The following is a 14,723-nucleotide window of genomic DNA, read 5'->3' as shown; positions in this document are numbered from 1 at the left end:
TCTGTAAAAAAAGGGGAATATAAAATTAAAAAGAGAAAAATATTTTACTGGTAATGTGATAGTAAAAGAGAATTGTATTTTCTAAATTATATATAATGAACAGTACTTGGATTAACGAAGCATGTCATTCGGAATCAAAAACATAAATGCGATTTCTTATAGGTTGATATTACATTTCTAGGCAGGACAGAATGTAGAAACTCAAAGTCTGTAACTTCGTAAGACTAATACTCAATTGATATTCATCTTCAAAGATAGCAATTAATTATACTGTTTTCGAACGTGTGTTTATAGTAGTCAATATTAATATTTTGTAGGTCAATAAAATATAGTGATTAGAATATACAGGTTGTACAAAGGTACTTTACGTTTCCGATATAAGGATAAAATATACATGGCAGATTAAACTATTTTATTTTGACTATTTTATGATGCCAGTTATGATCTAAAATGGTTCATAATCCTTTTACAAAATATACTTAAATTTTTCAGTACTTTAAAATTGCTAGATGTGATTAAATTGATAAACTTGAACATACTTGGTCTTATTCTTGTATATCTATCTATATATCGAATTCTGTCGTCATTAAATAATGGACAACATAAGATATAATGGTATTCGTCTCCTATATCATTACAAATAGTGCAAATTCTTTCACTATGAGGGATATTTCTCCATCTTCCAGTTTCAATTGGTAAGTGATGGTTCCTAGTAATAAAACATAAAAGATTTTTGCAAAACTGAGATGGTAATTTGTTTATAAATTCACTTCGTGAAAAAGTTGTTTTATAGAATTTGTATATATTACTAGATGATGTGTTGTTTATCTCTGAGTGCCACTCTTGAATGAATATGTCCTTAAGTTTTTGACGCGATGATTCTATAATCCATTTACTACTAGATAAGCTCTGGCTGTACCAGATTCCAGAATAACCTAGGTTACACAAATTTTGTTTTACATTATCTAACTATTGAGATTTTATCTTATTTTGTGAATACAATTCGTAAACCAAAGTATAAATTTTTGATGATAGTTTTGTAGTATTGTTGCATTCAATATTTTCAATAAGTCGTGACCAATAAGCTATTAATCGAATTTTTATTCTAACCAAAACAGGAGTAATTCCCAGTTCTCCGTATATCATATACGATGGCGTTGATTTTTTAAAATTAAATATGTATTTATAAAATTTTAATTGAATTCTTTCTAAGACCTCCATGTTACCGTAGCCCCAAATTTCACAGCCGTATAGTAAGATCGGTTTAACCATTTTTTCAAATAGATCTATCTGGAACTGTTTGGAACAGTCGGAATTCCTCGTACCTTACATCAACTGTCCGAAAAAAAATGTTGTTAGAAGTTTCGCTGTGACGTTCGACCATAATATACAGAAGAAACGATTCTTTTACTGTGAAAAGTAAGATTTTTTGTCTTTTTTCTTCTATCTGATGCCATTACATCAAGATATGCTCTCTATTTAATGTAGATGGAGGTTTCTTAAATTTTGACATTCAGTTGAAACTAAAAACAAATTGTGAATTTTATTTATCGGATATGTCCTATTTCATTCAGAAAAATATTTGTGATGTCCACTTTATTCAGTCTAAAATATCTAGTTCCTCCTTCCCTAATTTATTCAAACATATACGTTAGATATTATATCTTAAAGACGTCAATAGAGCGAACTAAATGTGTTTTCAACTATCTGTCTCCTTAGGCTGTTGACGAATGCCAAAAACACCATATGTCAACAACCATATCCGACAATACAGAGTAAATCAAACCATATATTTCCGAATGCCTTAAACAACTGACTTGTTTAGAAGGAAAATGACAAATTTAGAGGAAAATCATTGCTCTCAACTGAAAAAAAGAACGCAGAGAAGTTTGCTTTCATGCACATATAACTTATAAAAAAAAATGTTTGCAAGCGTTTAAATGTTTGTCAAAATGTACTTCATCACATTGCTTAAACTTGCAGGACTTTCGTTTACATAAATATTGCTCAAATACCTAACACATTCATTGATTACAGGTAGGAATATATCCTTAATCCTCCAGCCCGCAACGTTGCTCAATTCTGAAAAAGTGGATAAAATGATCCATTTTACCTTATTTTGTTTTGATAAAAAATATCTATAAAAATTAGATAGATACTTGTTTAAGTTGAATGTCATCCATTTCTAAGCATATCTATTTGAAGATTGAGATTATACTTTTTAACAAACAAAGAGATGAGTTTGCACACCCTACCCTCCTCTCTCTCCCCTTTGTCAATTGATCATATTCAATGTCAACCGTATTATGTTTCTGTGCAACGTTGGTTATTTCCTTCAGACTGCGCCGCTAAAAGGAGAAAACAGATATTTGTATGTGATTTAATCCATGACAGAGAAATATGTTTTAATGTTTGCATATCATGTATTTGTCCAAGACAAATTCACTATTTTTTCAATACAAAGTGCTGTATAAACATTATGTCACGTGGTCAAACTATACAAGCTCAGCTGTAGATCCAAAAGGAGTGAAGAAACCCCAACCGCAAAAACTACGTCAAGAATCTGAAAAAAAACATCCGGCAGTGAAAGATAGAAAAATATGTTATATGGAAAACAAACATCACTATAAAATTTGTTCATATTGTTACTTGTAAAAATAAAAATAAATTGTAAACACAAATTTTACATTTTTAATATGGTGAAAAGTGTTCTAAACGGTAACAGAAAACGTTTCGTGTAACTATTGTCTTTCTTCCCTATGTCAAAAGTGGTCACAAACGCTTATAAATAAATAATATTTCTAGCAGTTTTCGCAATTTTGGATATATCATCATTACACTCCATTAGTGTTTATTGATACCATTATCATAATAGCAATATCATGAGAGATGGCGCTTTAATAAAAAAAAATGAGCACAGCTGTATGACGCTTTAATAAAAAAAAAATGAGAGCCGCTGTGCGATGACGCTTTAATTAAACAAATGAGCTCCGTTGTGCGATGACGCTTTAATAAAACAAATTAGCGCCACTGTGCGATGACGCTTTGATAAAAGAAATGAGCGCCATTGTGCGATGACGCTTTGATAAAAGAAATGAGCACTGCTGTGCGATGACGCTTTGATAAAAGAAATGAGCGCCGCTGTGCGATGACGCTTTAATAAAACAAATGAGCTCCGCTGTGCGAAAACCATCTTAGTGATCAGCAAGGTCCAGATCAGTGCACATCTATATTGTTCGTTTCTCAATTTCAGCAGTTGCAACTGGTAAGCAAACGGTACATATCCAGATGTTACTGCATGAATATGAAAGCTAATCTGGATACATACTCTTCGCAAAGCCAGCCCTGACGTTGGTTTTGCAATGCGGCGCTCAAATATAGTACATATTACCCTCTTAATTTATATCAAATTATTTCCATTTATATATTAAATGTAGTAGTCAATAAACAGAAACCATAATTTCAACATTTGTATCTTTTTTGCATGGACTTAATGTTGCTATTTTGGAAAGACTAGCAACCATAAAACTTTCACATTCAGGCAGCGAGTATGAATAAAAACACTTCATTTAGAAGCAGCACGGCTACTTCTATCAATAAGCAATTAATAAAACGCAGTCATGCAAATATTACCTTGTAGCAACCGAGAAGACGAATTTCGTGTAGGCGTTCTCTATTTTACACTATATTAATTATATCTAAACTTTAATCGTTATTTCTGAAAGTCTATTCCTTCGTTAATTAGCTTTGGGGCTTCTTTGATAATAATGTACAAATAAAACATTTTCCCAAGAACTATGTATCTAGCATTTTTGTTGAATAAACTCAGTATCCCGCTAACAGTTCCTGAACGATTCAAACGGAAACAGGTTATTGGTTAAATCGAGAAAAGAGAGGGAAAATAACAAATTGAGTTGTATAATTACACACGTAGTTCTTTTATTCAAAGTTAAATAATTCTGTAACGCTAGGAAACTTACTTCTTTGTTATATGAAGTTTCTCGTGCAAAACAGATAAGATTACATACATGAAATGATTGGAAAGGAAATGAGGAAAATATTTAGCACGAAAACTTCTACAAGAAATATATCTCTGTTACAATAATGGTAGCATTTTGGTACCATTTTCAAGGAGATCTTTTGCATGTATAAAAATGTAAACAAATCTTATAACACATGTAATTATACCCACAATGTAGTAGTTTCTTTCGAAGATGAGCCACAGGGTTGACCTATCAGACAATAAAGAATGTCTTACATGATACATAATCCCTACTTTTCGTGCTGATTCTTTTGTGTCTTATAGGTAAACTGGTAATTCGACCTTGCTATGTATAACAGCTCTCAGAAGATTGTTTATATTACATAAAACATATAAAAAACTTATTTACTACTGTACTTGCTGGATTTATCCATTCTTTCAGTAAATTACCTTTCTAGTTTTGCTGATTTTTTATCGTTTTATATCAAACATTTCTTTCAATTTCAAATACATTAGTTGTCAGAGTCATGAATCTTTCTTTCAGAGTATTTAAATTAGAATTAAATTAACACATATTTAAAAATTCGTACATTTTTTCAAACTTTTCAGGAAGCATTTCACACAGAGATTTCTTTCAAAATATATTTGGCCTTTAAGGAAAAGTGACGTAAAATTTAAAAATAAAGCAAATTTTAAAAAAAGACAACATAACGGATAATGGTTTCAATTTTGTAAGATTTTCTTATTCTTTGTTACCATGGAAACAAGTCAATGTTTCCGCACAAACGGGTGTTATGGGAAGTGCAGGATTTTGTACAGTCCAGCACCTATCATTACTTTGCTTGGTCATCCTATACATTTTACATAATTATCAATATGTAGTTTTGACAATACGTTAGTGGAGTGTATGCTTCGGAGGTGAATATTATATCTGTTGTGCATTCGGCTTGAAATTTGTTCCATCTATTCTAAGTAAGGACTCTTACCTGGTAAGCTTAATTATAAAGATAAACCAACAAGATCAATATACAGAAATGAAACAAATTGGTTATTCTAACTCTGTTAATAGAAGAAACCAGACAGAAAGCATTAAACTAAACACAAAAACAAGAACGGTAACATTAGCTTAACAAATACGCAATTAAAGGAGGTAATAAAGCACGAACTGTACCCCACAGTTACAAAGATCGAAAACGTTTTCAGTGTACGTGCTGTCAGATACATGTTATATCTGTTTGATGTCTAATTTGAGGTACAATATCTTAGAAGAATACGACAAACAACTGACACTTACAACATCGGCTTAAGAGCGTTTCATGATAATACTGCGAAAATAAATATTAAAAAATCTTCCAGAAGTAGTTTGCCATTATTTGTAGACATAAAATGGATGTTTGCCGACAAGTCATGTGCGATTCAAATCAAACAGAGACGATTTTCAGAATGAATGAAATCAGTAACAAAAATGTAGTTTGTACATAGATTGAGGCGAGAGGGAAATAAAAGATCTTGTTTCTGTAATACATTTGAAGTCCTTGTATACAATGCATAGTAATAATATTAAGCAGCAGAAAATTGCTTCAGGCTCAAAAGGATGGCGGTACATGGGCACGTTGTTTGGTAAAGAGATGAAAAAAAGGTTCATGAAGTAAAAAAAGAACATTCCAAATACGAATTTGTCTATTTACCTACGATTTGAGCTATAGCTTAACTATTGTGGCATCGAACTACCTCTAATAAACGGAAATGGCGTTTTGTTTTAACTTTAAATCAACGAACGGGCGAGCGTAATTCCCCTGGTTTCAAAATGGCGGAAAAGAGTTTGGGAAAAGTGGCGTTGCTGTGGAGTTACAGCATTTTTAGTGTTTTATTTGAATTTATTGTTATTCATTGCTACGAAAAGGTAGCTATAACAAACGGACGGCAGAGGCGTGTGTATGCCTGATAATATGACCTGTTCAATCGTAAAGGTAGCGTGAAAGGGGTACTATGTCTTCACCCCCGGCAATAGAGAATAGTACGCTCCACATCAGTAGAAACCAAATTACGTTCGATCACGGGTATATGCAGAAACTCTCCCCGACTCTTTCTTTACTATACAAGTGTAAGTAATTTAGGGAGGCGTTCAAATACATGCCAGACTTTAGAATAATGGAATCTGTAATTATGAATAGTTCTGCTAAATTAGGTTCCATCAAATTTCATTTTCATTCACTCTTTACCTCAGTTTGTCCTTTCTATGTTTTTGCATTTTCCATAAATAAGCAAAGATATTGCTTTAAGTGCACCATCAAAAGTCGCATTCTATAAATATTTGTATGTTCTGGAGAGTGATAACGAATATTGTGAACTAGAGAAAAGTTATATCAGTCAAGGTTATTTTAAAAATCAGGATGTTTTACAAGTGTTCAGTATGACAGTAAACAAATATGATATATTTTCATAAGTGACAACAATACGCTTTTGTTCAATTAAACCATTATCATTATGAAATGTTTTAATAAACATTTATTTTTTGTAATATAAACGTTTTAAAATCCCAGTTGAAGATTTATTTAACAAACGGTATGACTAGTTATAAAGTGTCAGATTGCAACTAGAACAGTATTACTTGCTGATATTTTAAAAAACAAATGTTATTACCCCACCCCCTTCAATCCCATCATCAACCCAACACATCATTTAAGGAGTATATAGGTGACATGATATGTGTTTCCTTTTGTTTCAGCAAACTATATTTAAGGTCTAGAAAGCTTTGATTATGATAAAACAAAGTCCGAACAGCATATGCCACGTCCACAAACACCCAGATTCACCAAGAACTTGTTTTAGCGACTTCCCAAGAAAGGAACGGAATTAAATTGCTGTTCCAATTGTCTGATTATTTTCGTCTGCAGATAAATGACACGCATATTCTATAAATCAACATTTACTTCCGATAATACAGAGAAAATCATCCAAACTGTCTCAGACAAATGCTTACAATTAAGAAAACAAGGCGAATGTAGAGGAAACATACTTTAAATTGATTGTTTTTAGTGAATAAAGTAGAAAAAGCAGACAAGTACGCTGAAGTGTACTTGCCTTCTAGACACCATGATGAGAAATGGCATTTTTTACATGTTCTTATCATAAGATGTTTAATTCCCAGTTTTCGTAAACGCTTACATTTTATACTGGATGCTAATACAGGAACTTAAAATTAGGAAGATTACTCCTGTGTAAAAGTTCTCAAGTACATTTTAATCATAAGAAATTTACATGGTTCAAAGCCAACTCTTTAACATACCTTGTTTTAAACTGCATTTGCCTACGGGGAGTGGTAGCTAGTGGTTAAGATGTCGGTCACTTAACCCAGGGATCATGATTTTCAAACTCAATGTTGAGACAACCACACCTTTTCATATAAAACCAGTATTTTTTAAGGAAGCAGTCTCGAGAGTGGTTAAAAAGCCTGAACAGCTTTCATTACAATAGCGCTAAATGACCAGTAACCTGCAGCTAACCTAAATAACCCCTTCAACTAAAGCAAACTTAACAGAAATTTCTATTATTAGGGTAAATATCCCAAAGAACAGGCCACATAGACTTGTATCGAAAAGAACAATCTCAAAAAAGTTCGTAACATTTTTTTATTTTGACTAGGTCACCATATGAGTTGCATTAATCTTCTATTTATCGAATTCTAGGGAAAGAAAGAGGACGTGATGGTATTAGCTACAGTCACACATACGGATATGTCCGTGCGTTGAGGTACGGTGCGGATAGGATTAGTCTGTGGGTGTATAACTACGGAGCAGTACGTCTTAGTACGGGAAAAATGGTGAGAAACAGGAAACAAACAATACAATACAGGACGCGAATAAGTACGGATAGGTACGAGGTAATACGTTGAATTACGTTTTAATGCGCCTTGCAACTTGCCCAGCGCACGGACGGGTCTGCGGTAAACTACGTTGAACTATGCTTAATTACGAGCAGCCTCGGATAACTACGTTCGGCTACGGCGAGGTACGTAACAGCACGGAAAACTACGTTTAGTTTAACTACGGATGAATAAGTTTCAGCCAAGTTGGACTAAAATCACGCTCAATTGGCTACGGTTCGCTCAAACTTTTGTGCATGTTCAAAAGTTGGAGAAACTTGCAAGTTTGGAATAAGTTTTGAATACGTTCTGACCACGTTTTGGTACGGATTAAGACGAATGACTACTCTGGGGTACGGGACAGGTACGGATCGATACGGATTACTACGTTTCTGTTCGTAGCTAGCCGTAGGTATCCGCGCCGTATGTGTGACTGGGGTATAAGACTCCAAGAATTTAGGCAGATAAACAGACGTGAGCAGTGTTGCATTTTCCATTACTGCTCATGAACAGACTCAATCAAACCGAGTCTGCAATTTTGACTTTTTGCCTTGTTCCCGGTGCTTCCAAGGGATCTACTTTGCAGATTTTATTTACTTCACAACAGCAGGTGTCCGTGCGTTGAGGTACGGTGCGGATGGGATTTGTCTGTGGAGATGTGAACAGGGATAAGAACGGAGCAGTACGTCTTAGTACGGGAAAAAAATGACGAGAAACGGGGGACAAAAAATACAGAACGCGAATAAGTACTACGTTGAACTATGTTTTACTGCGCCTGGCAACTTGCCCAGCGCGTGGACGGGTCTGTTGTGAACTACGTTGAACTACGCTTAAGTACGGGCAGCCTAGGATAACTACGTTTAGCTGCGGATCAATACGGCAAAGTACGTTTCAGTACGGATAACTTCGTTTTAGTACGTTGAACTACGGATGAATAAGTTTCAACCAAGTTGGACTAAACTCACGCTCAAATGGCTATGGATCGCTCAAACTTTTGTGCATGTTCAAAAATTGGAGAAACTTGCAAGTTTGGAATAAGTCTTGAATACGTTTTGACCAAGTGTTGATACGGATTGATACGGATTACTACTTTGAGGTACGGCTCAGGTACGGATCGATACGGATTACTACGTTTCTATCCGTGGCTAGACGTAGCTTTCCGCCACGTATGTGTGACTAGGGTATTAAGTGCTGTGTGGCGACCGTAAAAAGTCGCCCCGACTTCATCTCAGTGTTGTTATATTTTCTGGTCCTTCGGGATCATTGATTTCTACTCATTTAGATTTGAAGATTGAGTACTGCTTAAGCCGGTGCTAGGGGGCGTGGGTAGTGTTGCAGTTTCCATTACTGCTCATGAACAGATTCAATCAAACCGAGTCTGCAATTTTCACTTTTTGCCTTGTTCTTATTGCTTCCGAGGGATCTACTTTCTAGATTTTATTTACTTTACAACAGATGTTAAGTGCTGTGAGGCGGCTATAAAAAAGTCGCCCAGACTTCGTCTCAGTGCTTTTATATTTTCTGGTCCTTCGGGATCATTCATTTCAACTTATTTAGATTTGAAGACTGAATACTGCTTAAGCCGGTGCTAGGGGGCGTGGGCAGTGTTGCATTTTCCATTACTGCTCGTGAACAGATTCAATCAAACCGAGTCTGCAATTTTCACTTTTTTGCCTTGTTCTCGGTGCTTCGAAGGGATCTACATGTACTTTCCAGATTTTATCATCAAAGTTTTCCTCAGTGTAAGATATGTCAGGTCTTGCACTATCAATTAACAAAGTAACTACTGTGGGAACGTAGGAATTTTTGTTGTTGGCGGCGAAAATATTCTTTGTTTTCTTACTTTGTTTTGGAAAGTGACTCTTTATCTAAAAGTCATATTTTAATGGTACTGTATATACAGATCCAAAAGTCAGCTTCGAACCCTAAAAGATTTATTAGAATTTTCATTTTATATAAATTGAATCACTGTTGATTGGTAGCTGATTTCATTTGTTCTGTCAAAGGGAGATTACAAGTAAAGCAAACTGGTTATATGAATCATGTGTGACGGTTTTGAAATAAAAATACTACTTATATGCTTTTGCAGCCGGCTAGCCCTGGGCGGTGTCCCACTGTGTTGTTTTTCCTACTTGTCTTTATGCTCTGTGTGTGTATGTGTGCGTGTGAGCGGGTGTGTGGGTGTTTGCTCATGCATATTGTTTAATAAAAATGTTGTTGCAGGTTCCGTGAGAGTGACCAGTGGTACAAACTTATTGAAATGATATTTTTACATGGTGTCATAAAAAGTAAGCAAATCTATTGTGCACTAGAGGGCTAAACGATCTAACACTTTTAAAATTGTTGGTGATATTCAAAACTCTTCTGACAAATATCTAACAATTATTTTCACTCACTTCATTATTATTCAGTACCTTTATATACATTCTGAGCCAGCCCCTTTGAGGACAAAATTTACGCCAGCCATTGGCAAGCGGCTGAAACATCTTACAATATTACATCGAGAAAACACCGAACACAGTATGTTCATGCCCAGCTAAAAATCAGTTGCAAAAATTATACTTACGTGCGAGTTCTTGCAAGAAATATTGAAACCCAATGCTAAATTGACGGGTTTTTTTATTATTTATTACAAAGCAAAGATATACATGAAATTTAAAGAAAATTATTAAAGTTACTGAAATAATCAAAAAGAGCAATTATAAAAGAAAACATTGAACAAATCTCTATCTACAATATAAGCTGACATACACCAATCACAGTTCAGGATTTCTTGGGCGCGTATTGATCAACATTTAAAATCTATACATTTTAATTCGAAAGCCAAAATATTTCTCTGTTATTGTTAAGTCATAAGCATAAAATGTAATAACAAAGTGCATTTTGCTGTAAATATTAGAATAATTTAATTGTATAGGAAGTAACAGTAAATTGAATATACATGTGGGCCGTTGTTAGATATAATTTTCGATCGTTTGTGAGTACGGATTATGTTTTATTTACGAAAGAGACAAAGTAGAGAGTACTAGGACTTGAAGAATTTGGAAAATAACGCATTATAAGTTATGTAAAAATACCCACGATGCTACACGCTTTTTTAAAAATAAAAATGTACCTTAGATAAATTGTTTACACGACAATTACCCATTTTGCTTAAAAACTAAGAAAGGTATTGGATGAGCTCGAGTTCTCTGATTAGAAACCCGGGTGTTACAATTCCGCTGTTTAATTGACGGGTTTAATTTTAGATCGTGCTGTCAATAACAAATTTACACGATTCTTCTTGCCATTGGTATTTATCAACTGACAATTATACAAACAGACAGAGTTACTACGGATTACGTCCGCTCGGATAAAACAGATATGCTCGTGTTTCCATACTCTACGTATTACCAAAGCGGGAATATGTAAGAAAGAAGACGATACAGTCATAGCACAACATACATATCAATTTTGTTTTACATTGGGCTGATAACGTGTCCCTTAGTTCCGCTCTTTTTCGGTGTGGCAAATGCGAAGATCACTCCAGCAATAATGGCCAGAGCAAGAGCCACACAAGCTAGAATAAAGGCAATACCGTAGTCTAAAGTCGAAACGGGTGAATTAAGTGTGTCTTCAGCAGTGATAGCAACTGCAGCCAGGATACAGGCCCCTGTAAAGAAAAGAATATTTCTAAGGTTGTGTTGTGACTTGATTGGAATTTCAGAAAAAAATCTTTTTATGGTAAATTTCAAAACTCGTTTAGTCGAAATATTAACATTTGAAGGTTTTTCTGTATCATATTGTTCATATTCAATTCTAGATGAATACAAAACATTAACATCTGCAAACAGATTTTCTTTCTTTAAGGATGCTCATAACAAAAATGAAGCAAAAACCCATTTAAAATGAATTATTTTGATGTAGAACTACATTTGACACTAGTTCACACATAACATATAACTGAATTTGCATTTACCTATACGGTTTGTTTGTTTGTTTTGGGTTTAACGCCGTTTTTCATCAGTATTCAGTCATGTTACGACGGGCAGTTAACCTAACCAGCGTTCCTGGATTCTGTACAAGTACAAAACTGTTCTCCGCAAGTAACTGCTAACTACCCAACATCAGAGGAGGAGGACGAATGATTTCAGACACAATGTCTTTTATCAAATCGTCACGGAGAGCATACGCTCTGCCCGGGAATCGAACTCGCGACCCCGCGATCCATAAACCAACGCTCTCCCTACTAATCTAAGCGGGCAGGCTTTTACCTATACGGTAATTCCTGAACAACGTTTAAGGTAATTAATGTTTTTATTTTGTAAGATAAAAAATGAAATCGTAAATTAATTTCTGTTTAAAAATGTACTTACCAGCTACTACATCGAGTACGCATGCGCTGACTGCGAGACACTTGTTTTTAAGGCAGAGAAGCAAAAATCCAAACAACAAAGCGAATCCTAGAAGCGAGCAAGCTGCAACGACAAGCCATCTAGTCGCCTGTAATCTATCAGATACATCTGAATAAACAAGAATATTATAATTATGTACATGACGGCATGTAGATTTACGTAAATGAATACACAGCAAATTTACAAACGGATATATCTACAGGCAATTCAAGAATCAACCGGATAAAGGGGGTAACAACTATATGTGCAGAAAAGATGTCATAAATGACACATTTTTTGTATTTAAATGGATATCATATTTGCAGCTTCCATTTGTTTTTCTTCTCTAATAAATCTACAAATTCACGATCTTAAATTATATCATTCATGACTACGTGTGCACATTATGTGTATTAGGAAAGGAAATGCATGTAGTAGTTTATCTATATTCAGAATGATACAGAAACGTGGAACATGTATATACAAGTTGATATATATCAAAAAATATATAGAGGATATTACATGAGTGTCTTTTCATATTGAATTTATTCAACGAGTTGAATAAAATGATAAAATGCGAGGCTCTGCCGAGCATTTTATCAATTTTATTCAACGAGTTTAATAAATTCAATATGGAAATCACAAATGTTATATTCTTTTTATCACATGTTAGTCTTTCCTGTCGAAACTTCAAAAATTCTACTTTCATTTACTATATAAACAGTCAATTTGACCAACGTTTCCAATACTATAAACGACGTCGACGTCAAAGCTTTATTATACTACTGTATTATCGTTATTATTTAATGGCTTTATTACACTCCCGCGACGTCAAACATGTGATAAATATGTGAAATGAATGACACATTGGACAGATCTTTATTTAGAAGCATATGTGGAATGAATGATACATATTGGACATAGACCTAAGTAGATCTATATTTTAGAAGGATGCATGTGAAATATGTGATACTTGGACTTTAGAAGAATGAATTTGCAATTTGCGATACATAGGACTTGCATGTAGTAGTACTATAATCATAAGGAAGCTCGTGAAATGTGTGATACATTGGACTTCAGAAGGATGCATGCGGAATATGTAATATTGGACATTCATGTAGTAGCAGATTTGTATTTTAAAGAATATGTATGATATATGTGTGATATATAACGCACGCATTTACTACATAGTACAGTTTGCGATATCTGTCAAAATGCTTTTCAATGGATAAGAAGAGCTGGTCTGGTGACTGACAGATCTTATAACAATTTGAAATGTCTTTCTACAAGTAAAAATAATAGAAATAAGAGCAAAGAACGATAATAGTAAAGAAGTTGAAGATCACTTGGAACTGAACATAACGAAGCAAAATGATAGCAGAGTCTTTTTAAGAAATTGTAAACCTTTTAAATAAAGTTATTTATGTAATGTAACTGAAAATATAGCAATCATGTGATGCATCTATAGCAAACTACTACTAAATAAAGTTGTATCAAACCTGTATTATCCAGACATATGTTTAGAGTTCCATACTTAACACAAGATCGAAACAGTCCAATTGTGATGGTCGACGAAAAGTCCCACCAGATCGGGATAGCCACTGCGGCAATAGTTAATCCTAAAGCCACCAGGGTAAAGACAACAGCAAAAACAGCGAGTATGGTTTTCGTCTCCATCTTGATTATCTAAAAGAACTGAAATATAAGAAAGTTAAATGTAGAATTTGTTTCTTTAAATGTGACTGATATCAAATCATTTTACGCTGATCGATGTTGGTTCGAGCCTCGAATCATTATAAACATTATTTTTCAAACTGGGTCTTTGCTTCTGAAATGAATCACATTATAGAAGAAAAAACACATTTATGCTACCATATCATTATATTTCGGAAATGAATTTTTATCTCTACAATTGTTTTCAGAAACTTAGAAGACTAAAACTATCTGCCTACTGAATTATTGAGTTTATTTATTCGAAGTATTAATTAAACAATAATATTTACCTTTGACAGTGTAGTTCCTTAAATGTTGTTGCCGAAAGTTTCAAAATTGTAGATTCTTCTAATTATATACAATATGTTTTATGAACAAAATATTTATAATTTTTTTGTTGCTGTTTACATCACTTTTCGCAGCCTAATTTACATTTATATCAATTTATGAAAAGATCGAAATGGTAGTTCAAAACTAACTTTGGCTTCAGCGAAGCATCATAAAACGTACATACAGATTCTTCTGGCTGTATTTGTAAGATATTGATACATAGAATGCTGATTGAAAGTTCAATGTACCAATGAAAAATAAGCGGATTAAAAGTTTCTATAACCTTGATGTAAAATGGTTCTTTATGCCACATTGATTACAGGTAAGTTTAAACGAAATGTCATACTTATGCAAAGGTGGTCTTCATTTTTGCTAGGACACCCTAATTATCGACCCCGTACATACAAGGAGAATTCGGAATATTTTGAGGCAAACGCGCTTCCGTAGAATCTATTACAGG

At 34.0% G+C, this 14,723-nt stretch overlaps 1 protein-coding gene across 2 annotated transcripts; it reads right to left on the bottom strand.

The window, feature by feature from the left end:
* Nucleotides 1-768: 768 nt before the first annotated feature.
* Nucleotides 769-14,403, bottom strand: LOC123534711 (uncharacterized). Of its 2 annotated transcripts, XM_045317071.2 has the most exons (5): nucleotides 14,224-14,403; nucleotides 13,720-13,915; nucleotides 12,203-12,349; nucleotides 11,292-11,499; nucleotides 769-2,563 (listed from the first exon to the last, which is right to left on the bottom strand). In XM_045317071.2, the coding sequence occupies exons 2-4, from the start codon at nucleotides 13,895-13,897 to the stop codon at nucleotides 11,306-11,308; spliced, it is 519 nt and encodes a 172-aa protein (XP_045173006.2). In that variant the 5' UTR covers nucleotides 13,898-13,915; nucleotides 14,224-14,403; the 3' UTR covers nucleotides 769-2,563; nucleotides 11,292-11,305. The 2 variants fall into 2 exon arrangements, with proteins under 2 accessions (XP_045173006.2, XP_045173005.2); XM_045317070.2 differs by lacking the exon at nucleotides 769-2,563 and having other exon boundaries at nucleotides 10,467-11,499.
* Between the last annotated feature and the right edge of the window lie 320 nt (nucleotides 14,404-14,723).

Source organism: Mercenaria mercenaria, chromosome 12, assembly GCF_021730395.1.
Source record: "Mercenaria mercenaria strain notata chromosome 12, MADL_Memer_1, whole genome shotgun sequence".
Classification (NCBI taxonomy): Eukaryota; Metazoa; Mollusca; class Bivalvia; order Venerida; family Veneridae; genus Mercenaria; species Mercenaria mercenaria.
Note: the sequence above shows the minus strand (reverse complement) of the source record. Positions and strands in the feature narration are given on the sequence as shown.